The sequence below is a fragment of the Glandiceps talaboti genome, chromosome 5, assembly GCF_964340395.1.
Source record: "Glandiceps talaboti chromosome 5, keGlaTala1.1, whole genome shotgun sequence".
Taxonomy (NCBI): domain Eukaryota; kingdom Metazoa; phylum Hemichordata; class Enteropneusta; family Spengelidae; genus Glandiceps; species Glandiceps talaboti.
The window spans coordinates 3,280,107-3,301,695 of record NC_135553.1 but is presented as its reverse complement, the minus strand read 5'-3'; the positions used below and the strand labels follow the sequence as shown (position 1 = coordinate 3,301,695).

The 21,589-nt window shown below is 33.2% G+C and overlaps 1 protein-coding gene across 1 annotated transcript in view; it reads right to left on the bottom strand.

Annotated features, from left to right (window-relative positions):
* The window catches only part of LOC144435296 (rhomboid-related protein 2-like), a 57,713-nt gene that overhangs the window by 34,774 nt on the left and 1,350 nt on the right, over window positions 1-21,589 (bottom strand). The window contains exons 2-3 of the mRNA XM_078123891.1: window positions 19,673-19,868; window positions 10,757-10,780 (exon numbers count right to left, since the gene is read on the bottom strand). Of these exons, the coding sequence (XP_077980017.1) occupies window positions 10,757-10,780; window positions 19,673-19,819 (171 nt within the window). The 5' untranslated portion in view covers window positions 19,820-19,868. The remainder of the gene's footprint in view (window positions 1-10,756; window positions 10,781-19,672; window positions 19,869-21,589) is intronic.

The following is a 21,589-nucleotide window of genomic DNA, read 5'->3' as shown; positions in this document are numbered from 1 at the left end:
GGGTTGTCGCCGTACGGAAACTAAGAAAGATGGAATTTACAGTGTTTCTTGTGACCGGCGCGGTGCCTATGATCACTGATGACATGACGAGAGAACCTTTTCGGATTTACATGTAAAACGGGGAAAGATACGCAAAACATAATGCAAAGTCTGAAGCCAAATTAAAGTTGTGATTATTTTAATTATTTTTACTTGCCAAATATTTGCATTTTGGAAATGGCAAGACACGTTCATGTTGTTTAACTTTACATGTGAACTGTCGGCCAATAAACAAAATTTGGTTGATTCACAGTCCGCAGTTAGACTGCTCTTGCATAACTTCAACCGCATGCCTTCCTTACGCAAGTTGTCTTAATTCTGGTTCACTGTCACTCCAAATTGCAGGACAATATAGAATTAATCACAAGTTACATGTTATCTGAAAACATCACATTTTTATAGTGGGTATGAAGTGAGATTTTAGTGAGTACCAAGAACGTCTTGTGTTGTTGCTTGCTGTGGAAAATCGCCCGGTCACATGAGGTCAGCTTCAGCTTCTGGTCGAATCAGGATAGAGTATGCAAATAAGGACGTTGCGGACTGGCTGATTATGTAGAAGGGTGCAGAATTTGGATTTGAAGTTTACAACCCTGTTTCGAATAAACGCTTGTCACTTCATGCATTTGGGCGCCCAATGCGTAGAATTATGACTATAGCACATATTGCATTGCTTGTTTGACGTCAATAGTGTCTTTTGAAAAGTGGCAGTTTACTTAAAGTCTCGTCGAATGATTTCCAATATGGCGTCGGTCATTATCCTCATTAACATATTCATTTTTTTTTCAAATTACAAAAAAAAATCATAAAAAATAAAAATGAAGATGTGCTGACTTGAAATTAACAAACCTGAGTAAGCTACCCCCTGCGCATCAACACACCAGATATCAAAGCAATCTGACAATAAGTTTTCACGGAGATGATGAAAATGACATTTTATGAAAACAAATCATAAAAAATTGAAAATGGTACAGATCAACTTGGCATCAACAAATCTGAATAGCCTCCCCCCCAGGGAACATGCACACCAAATATCTAAGAATACTGACTGTCACTTCCGGAGAAAATAATGAAAATATAAAAGTTTGACGGACACCTATGATTCACTCTACTCTCTATACTCTATACAACCTATACCTAAAGCTACGCTTTCAGCTTTCGCTGACAGCGGAGCTAAAAAAAGAATGTGTGTGTGTACATGTTGGTAATACTCTGTCTAATTCCATAATTATATTTCAAAGGTCTGAATGACTTAGAAACGACAAAGTCACAAGAAAACTTTGAACCATACGTTTTGTTAAAGTTCTCAAATTTTAGTTATAAATGATAATTTTAGCTCAGATACACACCCGTGGGGTTGTCACCATTTAAAGTGACATGGTGATTTTGTTCTAATCCTGCCATAGAGGGCATCAGTTTTTTAAAATTATTTTGTCAGATTGATGAAATATAGGGTCGGTCAGGTCAAGAGAAACATAGAATTAAATATGACTGGCCTAACTACTCAGACATACATTGTTTAAAACTACATTTGTGGGACAAGAACAATTTCAAAATTGGCAGCTCAAGGTAAATAAATGACTTGTACAACCAATTTTAAACTACTTAGAATTTGTGAAATTAAAGTTTTTCATGATTCAGAGGGATTGTCAAAACCTATTTTATTTATGATATAATTATATTTATTCCTTTTGTAGGTTTTGACAGGCCAATGCCAAAACTGTGTTTTGTATAAAAAATGTGTACAACAGTATGTATAGTTCAACGTAGGCGGTTGCCTGTCAAAACCTTCAAAGGAAACAAGAGACATGGCAAGTTGATTCAAGTTGTCAGCTAACTGTAATCTAAATCCCAGACTGCTGTCTGGTAAGAACATTTTTTTTTAGAAAACAAAATATTTAGTTCTCTATTACCAAATTGGGTTTTACAAAACTCTTAATATCAAAACAGTTATTCTTTACATGTTTTCAACACATCTCCATAATTTTAGATTCCTTTTTTTTTTTTTTTCACATTTGAAGCGATCAACTATCAAACTCAAACAAAAGGAAAAAAGCACAAATCACTTCAAAACTACCTTTGGCCAAGACACAAGTCAAATGCTAATACTATTAAATGAAAGGCGTTGACATTGCTAAAAGGGATAGGTCAGTAGGAGATGACCTCTCACTGTTGCTAGGATACCATGGGAGATACAATAAGCTCCAGGGCATCACTTGAAAACTCAGACAAACTGTTTAAACAGACTGCCATGGGGTGTGTTGTTTTTCACAATTGAGCTGTCTGAAATGATTAGAATCAGTGATTTGCTGACTTAGTGCCTGAAGGAGTCTCGGATCATTGATGAGAAGAGTCATAATAATATGTACCTCACTTCATTGATTTTTATAGCCATCCAGTAACCAATTATAACTATTTGAGTTCAAATATGAATACCCATTTTATTAGAGAGCTAGCAATGTCACTATTTATTCAAATATACTAGTGTGATAACTTACCAACTTCAAGGACTTACTAAATCTATTAATTTGAACAATATCTAAATGTACAAATTCAAATATGAGCACATGTTCCTATGGTCTGATAGATAACTTGCTTATTTCAAGGCTTTGGTAACATTAAGATTTCAAATTTTCTCAACTTTCAAAATCAGTTGAACCATTTGACAAGATTGTCAAAGGGAATATGTAAGAAAATGTGCAATGCTAAGAATAGTGAATATTCGTGAATGATGCAGTGGAACCTGCCACAAAATGAGTTTTTCCCAAAACAAATTCGAACGCCATCATATCCGGGATTTCAGTGGTTTCTGCAATTGTATTTTATAAGTTTGCCAATTAACAATCTACCAAAACATGCCTGTTATTTCTTTATCTATACTATGCCTTTATGGTGAATGTACAGTTGACAGGAGTGATGAAATAGTCAAGATCCGGAGATCAGTAAAGTATGAGAATGCTTTCAACAACCATAATCCCACATACATGTACTGTGCATCCAACATTCAAAGTAGTCCTGGTGTATTTTATCTGAAGTATACATGAAAGAGTTATTACAATGACTGAAATTCATTATTTGCTACTTTCAGTTTTCAGGAATGTAGCTAACAGTATAATAGCCAGCAAAAACAACCTACTACCCGACAATGTTTGCCATCTACTTTTTAAGGAATTTCTTTAAAAATTCTTTGCTTCAATCAATAAATTTCCATCATTAGGTAGATTTATGAGTCTCATTCTGAGATATACGGACTACTTTTAAAATTAGCTATTTTCCTGTTTTTGTCAGTCATTTGGGTGATGGACTAATACCGTTGTAACTATAAAAAAATACAATTAACTCTCTAGTTTCAATCATACTTTTGAAAGCTCCTTGGCTTTTGATGGCTTTACACTGTTCATTTCTTTACACAAATGACTTTTTATCTTTTTTTTACATCGTTGTTGAATGTCGGTGTGAAATTGTCATTCAGTTGTTGAATAGGCTTTGATGAGAATTACAGTAATGTAGAAATAGAAAGAATTGCTGTAGAGTATCATTTTCTACACCCAAAACCTTTTTTTCAATGTCTCTGGTTTTGATTCCAACAATTTCCTAGCTTTCATCTCTCACAGTTATAGCCAACAGTATGCTTGTTAATTCCTATGAAACAAAGTTGATTACCATTATCTGGTTTTAAAAACCTTTTTCTTATAAAGCCCCTGGTTTTTGATGTTCACAATTCTTTAGCTTTCAACTTTTATGAAACGTTAGTATATTCATTGCCTCACAGTATGATTGACAATTTCTATGAAACAGAGTTGATATCGTTTTCTCAAAACCTCTTGAAAGCCCCTAGTTTTTGATGTCAACAATATCTATTTTTTGTTCAATAATCTGTGTATTCCTTGACCTTCTTGTGCACTTTGTGACTGTAGCAACCATCATGTCATTTGACAATGTCCCTAGAGAAAACATGTTATAGCTACATCAAGATTTATTCACTGATTCATTCAGTTTCACGATGACACGCTAACATCAAAGGATGTTTAGTGAGTCATTCAGAGTAAGAAAAAAATGCAATTATTACAAAGGCAATGTCAGAGATTAAGCTGATCTGAATATAAATATTTCACCCGTGCACGTCTTGATATGATTTTTGACCAGGAAGTACATTTTGAATGTAACATGTGGGGTAGCTGAATTAAAATACATCAACACATGAATGTTTTATTCATTGACTTGTAACAATAATTTTGTAGGTTGTATGAGTAAAATGTATATGAAAATGAAGTTATTAAATGCATATCAAACTGTGGATAGTATTGACTATATAATTATGCAAATTATGTAATGAATATGCAAGTTATTCAGTGTTTGATACCACAGAATATATTAATAATGTGTATTCAATATGCAAATTATATAATGAATATGCACATAATAGTGATTAATACCATAAATAGACAATAATTGTACTACCATATAATAATAATAACTACTGTATAACAAAAATTTCATATACTAAATTTTTTTATTGGGCCAGTTAACATTCAGTGCATTCTTGGTACATGTATTCTATATGTACCATTAGAAAATGTGTTATGAAGCAAATTCTTGTGTGACAAAAGTTTCCAAAGTTCACATAATTATCTACATTGCAACTTGTACTGAAGCAAGACCCAATTCTTGTGGACATACCTTGGCCATTCATATTCTTTATACCGGTACATTGTCACTCAATGTCAAAGTTTAAATACCATGGAATGATATTATAGACTTCATGTTTGATACTTGGATATATAAAAACACAAATTCAAACCCCATTATTTTGAACACAATTTAGTCTGAAAGAGAATATTGTTTATACTTGTGAGAGTTCAGAGATTTTCAGAATGTGACTTCTTAAAACAAAACATGTATAATAATGTTATAATTTTGGAAGCAAATAATGATAACTTTTTGTTATAATAGTAACTGTAAACAGTATTTTGATGAAGAGTATACATATTTCCACAAATTAAAAAAAATATATCTCAAGGCATTGTTTATATTTCCAAGTAACCTTCAGGAAATCATGGTGCTGCTGGAGTAATATTAATCATAAAAATCAAAGAACTTTGTTGTTAGAACAATTTGTACAAAATCAATAACACATAAAACAAACATTAGTATGTTTCTAAGGCTTGTGATAAGAATACAAACCATTTCATATTTTTCCCTAGACAGTTTGGTGGCCATTTTGTTCAGAAATGTGGATATGCACGTACATGTACATTGATTTTTATACTTGTTTCCTATCTTTAATTATGGTAATGTCTATTTGCATTACTTCTGAATGGTCAAAAACATTGGGCTGGTAGAAGTATAAGAAAATTCTTTTAACTTTTTGTTTAAATTCTTTTGATATATATATATTTCTATTCTGATGATTCAGTTCCCACGATTGTGGAAAAATGTACTCTTAAGAATCTCATTATTGTAATTTTTATTGCATGATTTTAAATCATGGTTTTTTTTGGTCAAAGTTTTCCAAAATTTTCACTTCATTTATTATTTTAAGAAAACAAGATGTCTGTCTCTTTATGTTTAACTGAAAAGTTCTTGTGAAAACAGAAGAGAACTGATGTAAATTCTATGTTCAACAGTAGATTTAGTATTGCTAATAAAAAAGGGAAGTGGGATTATATTGGGTATTTAAAGATTACATCTGGATACAGCGGTGAATTTATATAATGGTATGAAAAATACAGACTTTGTGTCTTAATGAGACTTCAACAGATTACAAGATTATGAAGTAATATGAAATTATTATTAAACTTTCTAAAAAGATCATAAAAACATTAAAATGGAATTTCTATGCAAGTTTATCCAATCCATTACATACATTTTTGTATGAGAACAATGTTGTTTGCATAGACTACGATCATGTTGGATCACGGTATACATGTGTGTATCTCTCTTGAGAGTTTCTGTGCCAGCCATCTTATCCAAATTGCTATCCGACAGCAAAGTTCAAACCATATCAAGCAAACATCTATGAACATGCTTTCTTATCCGTATTGGCATCAGACAGGAGAAGTTTTCCTCAAATACATCTGACAACTAATTTAGAAATAAATGAGAATGTCTGGTGAAGATAGATCACAGTTACAAAATGACAGCAGAAAGAAAATTTGACAAATTTTCAGTTTGTTCTTCTTAATGACGAAGCTCTTTTATCTAAATGTGTCATAAAATAGTGCTAAGAACAACAGTTTTAATTGTATTTTGTTTTTTGATTTAAAAGTTGAAGAATCCTAATTTTAGCATCTCTATAGAGTAGTTTTATGTTGTTGAAGTTTAGTTACCATAAAACATTTTGTAGTCATGTATGCTTCCTGCCACCTTTATTTACATTTATCATTAAATTTGGTAGATCAAGAGACATTTTATATATTCGTATTGTCTTGTAACATTCATATCTATACCTTTATTGTATGTACTAATACAAATATGTATAAATTATACTTTGTAACATGAAGCCCATATTAATCTTGTTTTATTTCTGTTTGTTTCATGGACTTTGCCGAGTTCCAAAGGAATTATATTTCCATGGTGCTCACCCGAATTATTCACTCTCTTTTTGTTATTGTTACTTTCATGAATTGTATTCTGTATTTCTTTTAACTTTCTGGAGGAATCCAGTTTAAATCAACACAATCCAGGCAAAGTCTATACAGATGCATTAGTTTCATTTGGACATGGTGTAATGACGTCATCATTTTTTACTGGGCTTTTCACGAATTTATTTGAGAAATTAAGCCATTTATCAACCCAAAGAAATCAAATGAATCAACTACCATTACTTCATAAATTTGTCAATGTACATATTATGGTAGTAATTATATAGTATTATTACTTTCCTCATTGAGCCCAGGAAAATATGTGTGATCTAAGGGGCCTTGTCACTACGACTGTATAGTCTATTAACCCTTCTAAGTTATGGTACAAATTGTGAAATTTGACAACAAATATGGCTGCCATTTGGCCATTTGATTCGGTCACAAAACAAAGTGTCAATCATATGACTCGCAAAGTGTGTGACCTATGTGCCAGGTTTGGTTGAAATCAGTTGGTACAAGCCAGAGATGTGAGAGTGAATACACACAAGTACATATGCATCCATGGACGGACACACAGATGGAACCCAATGTTATAGTCCCCTCTGGGTGGTGCCTGTTGGGGCTAATAACTGTGATTTGGAACATTTTGACTCATATTTCAAGCACCACAGAACCACTGGTGTAGACACAGGTTGTTGTGATGAATGACCGGGTTATAAAACCAATCTTTGAAACCTCTACCTGGCTTGAGTGTGGTATAATGTTGTATACTTAAAACTATTAGGCTTTATATTGAGTATAGAATGCCTCCATGGTAAAACATATTAGTATGGATTCTGGGCTATGATCACAGAGACTCCATTCTAGGCTAGGTGATATAGTTTTTTCTATCAAAGCTACATTAGGGATTTCATCAGCACTCAAGTTGCAATTCATTGAAAGTAATGGAAACATAAAAAAGAGAAAGTTCAATATCCATCTCCTGACAATTCATCAGATTAAAATTAAATTATCAAATTGTTCACTCCTTAAAAACATGGTTCATGTTTATCTTAACAACACTCAAAAGATTTATGATATCCATTTTCAAAAGTATAAATAGAATTTTTGAAATACTGTCGATGTAAAGACCTAAGTATATTATCTTGGCTTGGAGATAGGGATTATATCCATTATAGTAAAAGTGTTGCAATAAACTTCCTACAAGAGCAAAAAGTGTCACCTCACAAACAGTCATTTTGTCACAATGCAAGGTAGAAAATGGTTCTTTAATGCACAGGGAGTGGTCTACATTAACTAAGGAGAGGTGATTTACTTTCAGAGAGAGGTTATTAGTATCAACATTGTACAGACACAGTCAAAGGGATATACAAGGAAAAGGTCAGTTCTGGAAATACTGGACTGACTACTTAGTTGGAATGTGTGTCATTTTATACTTATCCTAAAGTATAGGAAATTGTTTGCACAATCTACCAGAAGTTGTTTAGAAGATATTCCTCATTGAAAACAAATGGATATTATTATGATCTTTTGTTTATCTTTTATTGTGGATGGTTTTTTTTACTAAATATCTGAACATAACTATAAAATAATAAATAAGAAGTCCTCCCATTGTGACATATTGACAACTGAATATAAGTTGTATTAATCTCCTAGAACCAGGTAATGATGGCACTCATGTAATTTCTGAGCATGTTGAAATTAAAATCAAGCACTAAATCATTTCATTTTAAGAAAAAATACAATCAAAACATTCCCCAGATCCAAGATAGTCATTTTCTGGCAATTTGAGAAGATGTTATTGGTCCCAGAACCCTCCTTTGAACAGATTCTTGAGAGAACATAGTTTTCATTATTAATACAGTACACTGCCTATCTTTACATACCATCAGCCTCCTTTGTAACTTTATCAGAAAAAAATATACTCTAATAAATTAACAAGACAGGGAATAATGTTCTGTTTCTAGCCATGGTATACATTATTTTGTTTAAACACATGCTTGCTAAATCAATATATACATCATTATTATCGCTTCTGTTTCATCAATTCAATCACCATTATCAATCCTAAACTCCTTGGAAGTCATGAATTAGCTTGAACATCCTTTGTATCTAAGTCGTAGACTTCGCGATCTTTACAAAGAACATTTTCACTGCAATTTATATTTTAAACAGTAGAAAAAAAAAACATGCATAGTCTAGCAAAAACAACTGGTGACAATAATTTTGAAATGAAAATTGGATATTGTATGGTATTCTAATGTACTTTATTGATGAGATATGATACAACAATGAATGAGTTATTTATATTAACTTGAAGATGAATATTCTAAGTGACAGCTACCGGTAATACAGTAGGAATTATGAGATCAAATTCATACCAATTACAACGAAAACATGATGATTGACAATTTGAAAACCTTAAAGTATAGATTGCTGTCACTACAATGCATCATTATTAATAGTTTGAACAGTAGGTACTAAGTTGGAAAGGCTAAAATTATATTTTTTTTTGAGAATTTTGTCTTACTAAATACAAATGTACTCCTGGTTATATTACCAACATTTTTGGAAATTAACCAACCCAATGACCATAATTTTGGTCTTATTCCCCTAAAGTATGACTTTTATAATTTCACATTAAAACAAAAGTTATTAGATACAAAATGTAGGTTTACAGGTCCAATTTTTTTGGAATTTGACTGATTTTGCTAAAAAGCCCTTTAACCATAATTTTGGTCCATTCCCTAAAATATGACCTTTAACCTTTCATTTTAAAACAAAGGTTATACTTCAGACTCATTGTAACATGCATGTAAGAACAATGTCTATTTTTCAAATTTTAAGTGGACTGCTTTTTTGAAGTCCAATATACACAGTTGAGTTTAACGCTTGAATATTGATGGAAGTATGCGCATGGATGATACTCAGTGGAACAGTTGAACGTACAGATGTATGAATAAATTTCAGCACTAATCATAAATTATACAATGATCTGCTCAAGAATCCTATTTAATCAACACTTGGTCTTCAATGATAAATCTCTCGTCAGTTATATCTTTTCAAATTCTACTTGCCACTGTAACCAATAGTCATTTTTTTTATCGAGAGTCTAAAAGTGAAATCTCTTCTGGAATAAAATGGCGAGTGTGCTGTATTAGATGTTTGATATGCATGGCATTGGATCGCTGGCTTTCAGGCAGACAGAAGGAATCTGCAATGATGAAGGGAATTCCCCAAACACACATTAAACCCATTGAAAGCTGCATCTAAACAAAACATGTGATGTCCTACTTCAACGCTAAAATGTGTAATCTACATATAGAATAGAATTAAATGAAAACTTTACAGCGACAAAACTGACAATAACAGTATATTAAATTTGTTTCTGACAATTCCCTATTTTTTAAGACTCCAAAATGTGTAAATAACATTCTCATTATGGTGTCTCATTCATTGTAGAGACTTAGAAAGGTTATTCTGTTCACAAAATGCAATTGTAGCGACACAAAAATAATTTGTATGCAACTTATAGAGATGCGTTAAAGACAAGGGGAATGATATTGCAGTTCGACAAAAAGCAGAGAGATAGGGATCAGCAGGGACATGATACTGTTGTAAACTATACAATTATCTCACCCTAAAACAGAATAACTCTGTCCCTTTTTTTCTAAGGGACAAGAATTTCAAATAAATAAATGCAAGAATTTTTACGTTAAATTTTGCTGTGTTTGAAGTTTGGATTTGACAACCCATCTATATGTGTAGTTATTTTCCAATCCCAGGAGTTTCATATTTAAAAAAAAGACTCTAGCAAAATCAAATAAATTGTGTTGTAATTTCACTACATGCCAACTGTGAGATTATGCAGTGATAAATTGGAAAGATCAGAGAAGATAGATATAAGAGAAGTTCATTGCATGTCTTTGACAAACTAATGTTTTAATTTTAGTTACGTTTTCTCTAAACTTATTTGTGGTTATTTTCGAGCAATGGATCGGTATGTATATGTGTGGAATCTCTGAGTTTGTGTAAAGTGGATAATAAAGAAGTGATGTTATTTTTTATCATCCATCTCTTTAACAATTATGATGGATTAGAATGGGAAATGAAAGTAGCAAAGCATGACAACTTACCTGATCGAAGAGAGGTTTCCAACGCTGAGTACATGTATGTGGATGAAGTGTCATCATATTGTAACCGTTATCCATCAGCGATGCAGGAATTAAAACAAAAACAACACAGCCAACAACCACAACAATTATTGCAATCCCAGTAGCACCATCAGTATGGAAGATAATTAAAAAAGGAAGACAAAATTCATTTAGCAGGTTTTTTGCAGGAAAGGTTTTTTAGAACACGAATTGGTACTGTATATTTAGGGAGTTGTATCAGAATACAGACAGTGCTGGCAGACGAGATTCTAAGGGTGAAACCATTCTGAATGACGGGTAGATGACATTAGCGTGGATGATAACACAGCAGAATGAATAGTCATGGGGCTTTCCTGAATGCTAACTAAACACTGGCTTTATAATTAGATCATCAGCTTATCTCACCACCCCACCAGAGACACCTCCAAGGACAACCCACTTCATATGAAGGTGACCTGGCATTGTTTTTGAGAGGGGTTGTTGAGTGCACAGTAGTCTCACCACTCCTTACCTTAACACCCCTGTTTAGTAATGGTATGACCTAAACCAGCATAAATCAATGCTGTCATGATTTGTGGGACTGATAAAGCCATTATCTCCAGGATTCATTTTTTCCCTAGGATTGCATTTATGACAAGTTTCACTCCAAACATTGGAAATACAGCTTGTAATATCTCGGGTTACCAAAATACAGGAATTAGCTCTCAATTTGCAAACTAAAACTCAATCTAGGCTCTATCAATCTCTTATTATGACAAACCTCAATATTGCAGAAAACTATGCTAAAGTTCTCTTTTGCAATTATTTCCCTCATATTTTCATTTTTTTAAACTTAATTCATACACACTGTTATGCATATAATTACACTTGTACTTTTTTAAAAAAATTTTTGAACTGGTCACTGAAATCACATTTCCAGTGTGTCTATTTATTAATAGTGTAATAGTAAGAAACCACAAATTGAAACTCTTTTTACCACTCCTCCCAAGTGCTTATTTACCTTCAGATAAAGTCATGAAAATGCATTGTTCATCTAATATATATTCATGCATGCAACAGCGTACCATGGCTACACCAATAGAAGTGAAAAAGGAGTTACAATAATAGTGTTTCTAAAATTCTTGGCAATTGTGTAAAATTTGTATGTGAGATCATGAAAATGACTCTCCCTAAGTCTATGAAAATAGTTTATTTCCTGGAGTGGCATTCTCCTTAAAGGACTTTGTTCATCAAAATGTATTTGTAGTTACAACAAGTCATGTCAAGATTCTAATAATCACATTTTATCCCTTTATACCTTCTATTCCATATTAAAATACAGTTGATGTATGCTACTACACTAGCTCTGATACATGATACAATCATTTTATCAAACTTTTAATCTGAAATTCAATGGAACCTTATATAAATGTGTTTATTTCTTGTGTTATGTGGCTTGATATTTGTTTTAGAATATTAGCTGCATATAATAGTCATTTTTATGTATGTTTTATTTGTATCTGATGTAGGAGAAATAGTAAGTGGATTGTTATATGCTTAAAACAGTGTATACGAGGTATATTGCTGGCCTAGGACTACGTTGTCTGTAAGATACACTGCGCCCTCACACATCGGTCAACCCTGAGGCTAGAGCGACACCATGTATCTTGCAGGCTAGGGTTTATCCATCTTAAAACACGCTGGGTCTTCTCATGGAGTGTTAAGTATTGATGGTAACATATGCTATAACATGGACAATGCTGTTGTTAAACCTGGCAAGTACCATAGGTAAAATGGAGCAGAGTTCCCAATTAACTATACTGTGGTTCCCACCAAAATTATGGGTATGACATGTACAGGGATACTATGCCACTTTTGCCAGATTTTTCCTTTGCTCTTGATTCCTTGAAATAATCATTGATGGAATCCAAAACAGTGGTTGCGTAATATGTCACATGAAGTCAAACAATCACAACACATCAAAATGCAGTAAATTTATCAAAGATTACTAAGTTATTGGACTTATTGACAGAAAGGAATATCAATTTTTACAACATAAATCTATCACATTCAGTGTCATCAGAATCCACATAAAGTCAAGGTTAGAATGACCCTTACTGAGGTCCCCCAAACTTATAGCCAAAAAAAACCCACTGCATTTAACAGTTTCCAGTGTATTTACAGATCAAAACCCTTGGATTCTTGTACTTTTATTTATACACATTGAAATGGAAAGACAAACTATCAACTCGCTGTTACATAGCAAACTCGACAGCTATAGGATTCATCAATGAAATTTGTAATCATCTTCCTGACTAAACCCGCCTTGAGACACTTTGAACTATTTACTTTACTGAGTGTAAAACCATGTCTATGTGGTCAATAAAGGACAGGAAAGATGTCTAATCATTCATAATTAGTCAACCTGACTACAACTCTTTGAGTCACTGATATTTCCTGCCACTTGGCAATGATGCTGTCATTTCACAGTGTAAATAATTCATGTACAAACCATACACCTGAGGCAGGTTTGACGGTTTCCTATTTATAAAGTATGCTATCCCAGACTGTGCAAAAATAATATGATATTATGTTGATAATGTGATGATACTGTATTGATAATATAATGATACTGTATAGATAATGTGCTGATACTGTAATGATACTGTATTGATACTATGATACTGTATAGATAATGTGATGACACTGTATAGATAATATGACGATACACTATCTATTTCTTTAAAGGCACAGACAATGTGTTGATACTTTGTATGGCATTCACAATTACGATGTAGATGAACGTGACACTATATGTAACCATACTTTCAGGATGAAAATTATGTTATTTTACTATTAATTTATTTTGAATAGGGCACAATGTGATGACACTCTGTGTGACACTTCCAGGACACAGACACAAAATTCAGTACTTTTATGATAAATAATAACGTTATTTTTTGTTTGTTTATTTCTTTTTAAAAAAGGCAACAGACAATAAGATAGCTTGCTGACCTAAGCTCTCCTTGTAAATGTGAGAACTGTTGTGTGTTGAACTTAGTATGCGCCGACCTAGACTAACAATTTGTATGTAGTGATACTTGTGTGACTCTTTTCAAACAGAGATAACATGATGGTACTGTGTCTCCTTCAGGATCATGAAAATAAACTTAGTCTACTCTTTAAAGTCTTTTTAATATCTTTAAGGGCTCGGACAGTTTGACTTCTTTTTCTATCTTTTTCTATCAAAGATAACACAAATGATAGTTTGTTTGGTCTACTATCTCTTTCAGAATAAATATGGCATGATGATAATTGGTCTTTTCATTGCATATATGTATCATAATGATATTATCTAAAACTCTATCTGGGCTCAGAAAATTTCACGATTCTTTGTTGAATTGTTTTAAAAGTTCTGATATTGTTATTACATTTTATCTATGTCTTTCATAGCAGAGACAATTTACTGATACTTAGAGTTTGATGATACCTTGTCTGTTTCTTTTGGTGCAAAGATAAGGAGATGATATACTTTTATCTTCATCTTTCAGGGCTCGGATAATGTGATACTTAAGACTGTTTCTGGGTGGAAATAATGTTGTTGTATAATGTTGTATTACACTTGTCTATTTCTTTCAGAGCAGATTTGCAATCTCATCAAAAATTGATCATAGAGAAGACTCACTTTGCTTTTATTACTGTGCAGAACTTGTCGTTTGCATTCTCTCAGATACAATACATAAAAATAAATCGTGCACCTTCCTTGATTTGATTTTAATTGGATTATTAAAGACAATTTGTTAATATTTTGTCTTTTGCAGAGACAAATGAGAGATCACATGAAATTTTCTAGGTCTCTTTCAGGATTCAGAGAGAGACAACTGCACTTTGTATACTGATTAAGTGGCACAGTCTGCAACTGAGACTGTATTTTTGTTTAAAGTCAGAGGTCAGTGTACAAGTAGACAGACAGATTTGTTGTCATTTGCACTTCACACACATTGTTGGTGAATTTAAGTGAAAGCAGTGTAGCACACCCACAATGGTGAATCTTTCAGGCAAGTTTACAACATGCACACATCAATAATATGACAGGTCCACATGTTGTGCGAGTGCAAGTGTGGAATCCATACAATTGGGGGTATTTACACGAGTGCTTGTAGTGCTCTCTGTGGCCGCACTTGCACAAGCATATCGAGTGAAAGCACAGCAGAAAACACTACAAGCATGAGTGCAAATACCCCTGAGTACTCACACTAGCACTCACATGGTATAGGGTTCTGTTATTATTACATATGTTTAGCAAGAATTGTGTACTCATTTGCATATCATTTGTATATCGGTTATTAAAATTATGTTTTCGGTATTGCACTGCAGTGTAGCATGTGTACAAAGCAGTGAAATTAATCATTGTAATAAAATACAGATGACAATGAAGTTGCGTATTAAAATCAACATTGACATGGATGGCATATCACTGAGAAGTGGTGAACTATGAACAAAGATGATACTTGGTTACTGAGACTGTGACATGCATCTTGAATATTTTGGCAACCAAACAATTACATCTAGTCTGTAACTAAGGTTATGCCGTGGCGGGGCGCCATCACACATCAGCCAACCCCTAACATAGAGGAGGCCGATGAGGGCGAAACGTCACGACTTACCTTACAGTCTAAATGTAATATTTGTATCTAAAAATCTAATCTAAAAAACATTCAATGAAGTGTACAGTTTCTAGACATGATAAAATGTTACAAGTATTTCAAATTTCAATTATAATTCCATAATCTAACAAATCTTACCATCAAAAATCACAAATTTATTTAATGTGTCCCTTTAATGTTTACGATAATGTTTTTTCATGGACATACAGTCTAGATTTTTTGCAAGATCTGAAGGTTGTTTAATTTTTAGAACTTTTAGTTTTATATGTAGATTTCTTTTGGATATTTTACAAGTGTGTTATTGTTCTTAACATTTGATTTGAACTTGCTGAGAGTTAAATTGATTTTTCTGTATTTACCACTTGACACGTCATGGAAAACTTCTTATACTTTGTGATTCTCTATCTCACTGCAAGAGGGCGCTATACAGATGACAGCATTGATACAAGTGTAATGTTGACAGAATGCTGGTGAACATGAAAAGGAGGAATTACTAGATGACCATGAACATGAATCAAAAGAAAAACTGGATTGTATTGCTGCTGAGTCTTGAATTAGAGAGAGAAATGTTTGTTATTTACATCTTGTTATTTGACAAATGGACAAAACATGAATTCTGTCAGTAACTTTGTCAAGAAATCAGGAACTCTGGTACTTGAGTTTACTAATTTCCTTCCATTCACTATTGTATTCATACTCAGCTCTTCCTTTTAAAAGTTCAAAAGTTCAGCAGAGAAAGAGAGACATGAGATCTGAAGTAATACTAATCGTTGACATGACAATTCTCCCATGATATATGATACAAATAAACACTGAAAAGTTGAACCCAAAGGTCAATGAACTCAGTTGACCTTTAGATTCATCTAGTAAACAGATTACAGTGTGTGTACAGTTTCATATTGACTGTTGTTGTGAAATGTACCACACTGGAAATAAAGTGAAATGTACCATACTGGAAATAAAAGTGTCACTCTTTTGAGTTGTGATTCCACAAGTTTTTTATATAAGAAGTAACACCACCGAGATCTAGACGATTTTAGAGTTAGTTTTTTTTTTGTAATTTAAGGTATTTTATTGGGTGTTATTTGTAAAGATATACATGACATGTTACATTCCAGTTCTCAAAAGAGCAATGTTTACATTGCAATCCATTACCATTTATGTTACATATGGAATGAGGGGGTTCATTTCTTTAGAAAAGGTATGAGTTTGTGGTTTTTCTTTGCGATAAAGTGTTCATACTTATAAAGTAGTTTAATTTGGTTGTACAGTTCTCTGAACACAGGAAGGGATTCCTTTCTTTAACAGTAGTAAATGTATTTTCTAACTATAAGGCTTATGAAATTGAGTAAAAGTGTCTCATCTGGGTCTGACAAAATTAGGCAGATTTTGCTAGGAACAGCCCTTAACTTAAGTGCTTTGCCCCATACAGTTATTATTGCTTCCCAGATACCAATAGTGTGTTTACAGTTGTAAAATAAGTGTTCTATGGTCTCTGAGACCGCATGACAGAAGCTACATAGGTTTGTGGGGAACTTTACTGGGTTTAATTTGTACAGTTTCTCGTTTGTGTACACTATATTATGCAGAATTTTAAACTGGAACTCTCTTGTTTTGCTATCTACTGTGACTTTGAGAATTTGTTTATACATTTTATGGCATTGCAGTAGGCCAACTCCCAGGTCTCTTTCAAGTTTCTTTTCACTGCTTGGTTTGGTAAATTTTCTGTCGATGAGTTCTGACTTTAGTTTGTGTTTTGTGATATCCTTTATAGGAGTTGCAATACCTGATATGTTCATGCAGACATCATCTATATAATCATCTATATTCTTTAGATTGTCTGGAATCGCATGTAAAATGCCTATCCACTTTAGTCTGAAAATGGGGGATAGTTCAGAGAGTGCCAGCTCACGCCATGGTATAATTGATTTTCCATATACAGATCTGAAATTCTCATTATACCATGTTCAACAAATTCTGGATAGTAAATTGACATTCCCCCTATCTTTATATATTTGTTGTTCCAAATTATTTGATTGAATTCTCCATAGAAGTCCTCTGTCACACTGGCCCACGACTCCATACATTCCCTCCAAAAGGGTGTACATCCACCAATAATGGGTAGGGTGTTTATATTGTAATGACATTTGATTTTAGAGTCTTTATATTATTGTCAATACTAAACAACTGAATCTGTTCCTTTGGTAAGTGGTAAGAAATGGGTATTTCAATTACCCACAGGTAATTTTAATACTATTCAGGGTGTACAATATTACAAGTATGTCTAACGAAACAGTTACGACAAACATTCCAGTTGCAGCCAGGGCAAGCTTTAAGCTAGTGCATGTTCTTTTAAAAAGTCCAACTATGTGCATAACTAGTCAGAAATGCAATCTGTTTTTTTTTCACTCACTGCACATAAGACAAAACTAACTGTTAGTGTTCCTTGAAAAAACCAACTCAGATGCAAAACCAGTCAAAATTCAAACAGATTTTGTACTCAAGTACTGCAGATAGGACAGAAGTATCTTTGTTCTTCTTTACAAGACTGCAATTGGGTGCAAAACTAGGCAGAAAATCAAACCATTTTTAAATCAATTACTGAACAGACAAACACCACAAGCACAAAGACTACTACCTACAGTGTAAATTCATCCCTTGTAACTCTGTTGTGTTTATCTTAGATGTATAAACCCTCATGAGGCCAATGAGAAGATGACAAACATACTACAGGGTATACTCTTGACGTATTCATGACACTATTAAACACCTGGTAAGAATAATAACACTTGGTATTACTTTAAACTTGGCTGTAATGAATCTGTAAACGTGCTACTGTGTACAAGATATCCTTGCCTAAAGAGTATTAAATTTCTCTTTTGGTAATTAGGTGTGTTAATGTAATGACAGCCTTAAAAGTTAACGTGATTGAAAACTGGTAGATTGCATTTTAAGAGGTGCTAGAAGTGCATTCTGTGAAAAAACTTGCTCTTCCATTAGAAAGCACTATTGGGGTTTCACTATATTGCAGATGTTAGTGTCTGTCAGTAGTTTGTTTGGCATTATTGTTTAGCTTTATTTTAAAACTCTTTGTGGAGTTTTACTATTGCATATGTAAGCTGCATAAATTACGGGGAATACTCATCTTCAAATATTTACAAACGTGATAATGTATTTTATTGCCTGGCTCAGTGGGACATCTACCTTACAAACAACAGTGCTACATTCTATTGTCTGGCTTGGCAGGACAACTATCTTACTGAACAGTGCTACACTTTATTGCCTGTCTCAACAAATATCTTACCAACACTGTTATGGTACATTTTGTTTGTATATATAGCTATCATTATCATAGTACTATTGCCACAAAGTATACATGTACATTCATTGTATACAATTTATATTATTTGGTTACAATCACCTAGATAATGGCAGCTGTCACTAGCTAACATAAAGAACATTTAGCAATGTTGGTAAACATTTTTATATTCAGATGATGAAATGTAGCAGTATTAGTAAGAATTTTGTCAAGTCAGACAATAAAATATTTCAATGTACATAATTAAGAGTTTGTATATTTTACTTTATCATGACTACATACAGATATTATATAGCATGATACATGAGCTTAATAAAAGATATTAAAGATCATTACAATGAAATACATATAGGTTTATGTTATAATTATACACATAGACAGTGGAGAAACTTAAATCTCTCCACTGTCTATGTACACTAAAACCAATATTCTATTTTCATGGGTTTGAAGTTCACTACATTGTGCTTAGACTGTTTCAACGTTTCCTTAGCTTAAACTGGGGAAATGAAATGTCATTAGCAGGTTGGGTACTCCTTGGGTGACACCTTTATGCTTAGACTGTTTCATTATTTTCTTAGCTTAAACTGGGGAAATGAAATGTCATTAGCGGGTTTGGTACTCCTTGGGTGACACCTTTATTGAGTTTTAAAGTTCCACTTTATGATTATTCACAAAGAGTAATTTTTCATTATAATTCCTTCATATGTAAAATTTACCATTATCATTACATTACATTTTGTTTTGTTTTGTGAACTCCCATGAATTGACATTCACGTTTGGTTTGTACTATTCTCCATGACCATATAGAACACTGGAACTTAGGGGTGTGGTAAGGGGTTAGGGCATGGAGTTTGGAAAAGACAAGGCAAGGTGTGTACATGTGGGCGGAGGTGAAACAGATGTCACAGGTCATAGATCAAAGGTCATACTTACATCCTCAAGACTTTGTGGTAATTCAAGCAGTGGAAGTCCATCATTGTTATTACCATTCTGTTGTTGTTGATTGTCTTTCTTTGTGTCATCCTCTACATCTATAGCATCATATCGACAGCTGTCAATGACTGTATGCATGGAAATCATGGTGACTGACTATCTATTCTGTGGTGTGCTAGATCAAAAAAAACAACATCTAGAAATGTAAAGATAGAAATTGCATTATTACATGATATGTAATTTAATTGTGTAGTCTTTATAATGAACGTAATCAGTTCAAATACTATTCTAGTAGTTTAAGTGGGAGGGACTCAACATGGAAATGCTAACTCGATGTTTATAAAAATATAGATTCTGGTGGCCTGTAGTTTCTATGAACACAATATAATTATTTCCTAAAAACAGGATACAATGTATACTAATGCTTTGTTCAAGCTGGAAGTAGGTTAAGAAATGTATATAAATTGAATATTGCTTTTGGTAGAACTTTGAATCATAGGTAGCAATTAATAAGCTGGTATTTCAATATGATTGTAACATGTTATAAAACTACATGTACTTGTACCATTCCTACAGTTGGTTTTATGGAGACATCTGAAGGTAAAATTTGCATGGCAGAGTTGGTTGGGCAGCAGTGACTGTGAAACACAGGCAAAGTTTGATTGCTTGTTTGAATAACAAGTGAAAGTTGAATCAATAGTACACAAACACTTATGAATAACTGTAAAGTTTAGAACAGTGTTGTTTTATACTTAAGTTTATTTTTTTGCCATTTTTGATTAGTTGATACATTTAAAGAACATTTGGGTTCTGGTTTCTCACAACAGTTGGTTCAATGTTAACATTTCTTGAAAACAGTAGAAATTAGTGCTTTAAACAAATTTTAAAATAAAATAAAAGCCAAATTTCTCATGGCAGCATGGCCTTCAAAGAAACAGTGCTTCCTGGGACATCAAAGGCATGGATAGTGTACGTGGTATGGCTTTCAAAGAAACAGTGCTTCCTGGGACATCAAAAGGCATGGTTAGTGTACGTGGTATGGCTTTCAAAGAAACAGTGCTTCCTGGGACATCAAAGGCATGGTTAGTGTATGTGGTATGGCTTTCAAAGAAACAGTGCTTCCTGGGACTTGGAGGGGGTTAATAACCTAGCTTCTGGATACACAATTGTCAGTCACATATCCTGTCATATTGAGATACAGCCACAGTAACTCAAGCTGGAAACGGAAAGCCACTCATCAGAGGCATCGCGCTAAAATAGTTCTCAGAGCTTTAATAGCAAGAGAGTTATCCAGCCATTTTTTGTTGAGAATGTATCTGGCAACTAAACACATGCCATAAAACTATTCCCCTCCATCACTGCCATCACTGAAAGAGAGGAGTGCACACAAATGAGTAGGCCTTGGTGTTGTCCTTGCTCTGTACAGATAGATTTATAGTGTTAGCACTAGACTCCTTCAAAAAGGTCATGTCTTGACGTTTAGCCCATCATACCATATTATGGACTATTCCAAATCAGTCTTACATTGGGTTAATATATTAAATGGGTCAAACACTCTCAATGTAATCTAACTCCAGAAGTTGGCTGTATTTTGTGTAATCCAATATCATGACAAAGTAACCAAAAATATATTTAATAATCTGTTACATTCTGATAACTGCACATGGATGGAACATGCATAAACTCGCTGTACAATACAAAAATATATTGCTAAAATTACATGAATACTATAGCATATACTAGTATTATACATGTATGATGTACAATGAATTGTTTATTTGACCTAAATTACTTCATCAAACATCTTGCCCCAGTCTGAGTCAAACAATACACAACACTTACTGAAGTGTTATCCATCATCAAATCTTTCAACCATGCTGGCATCCAGACTACACAAGACTTTATGGATTTTAATCA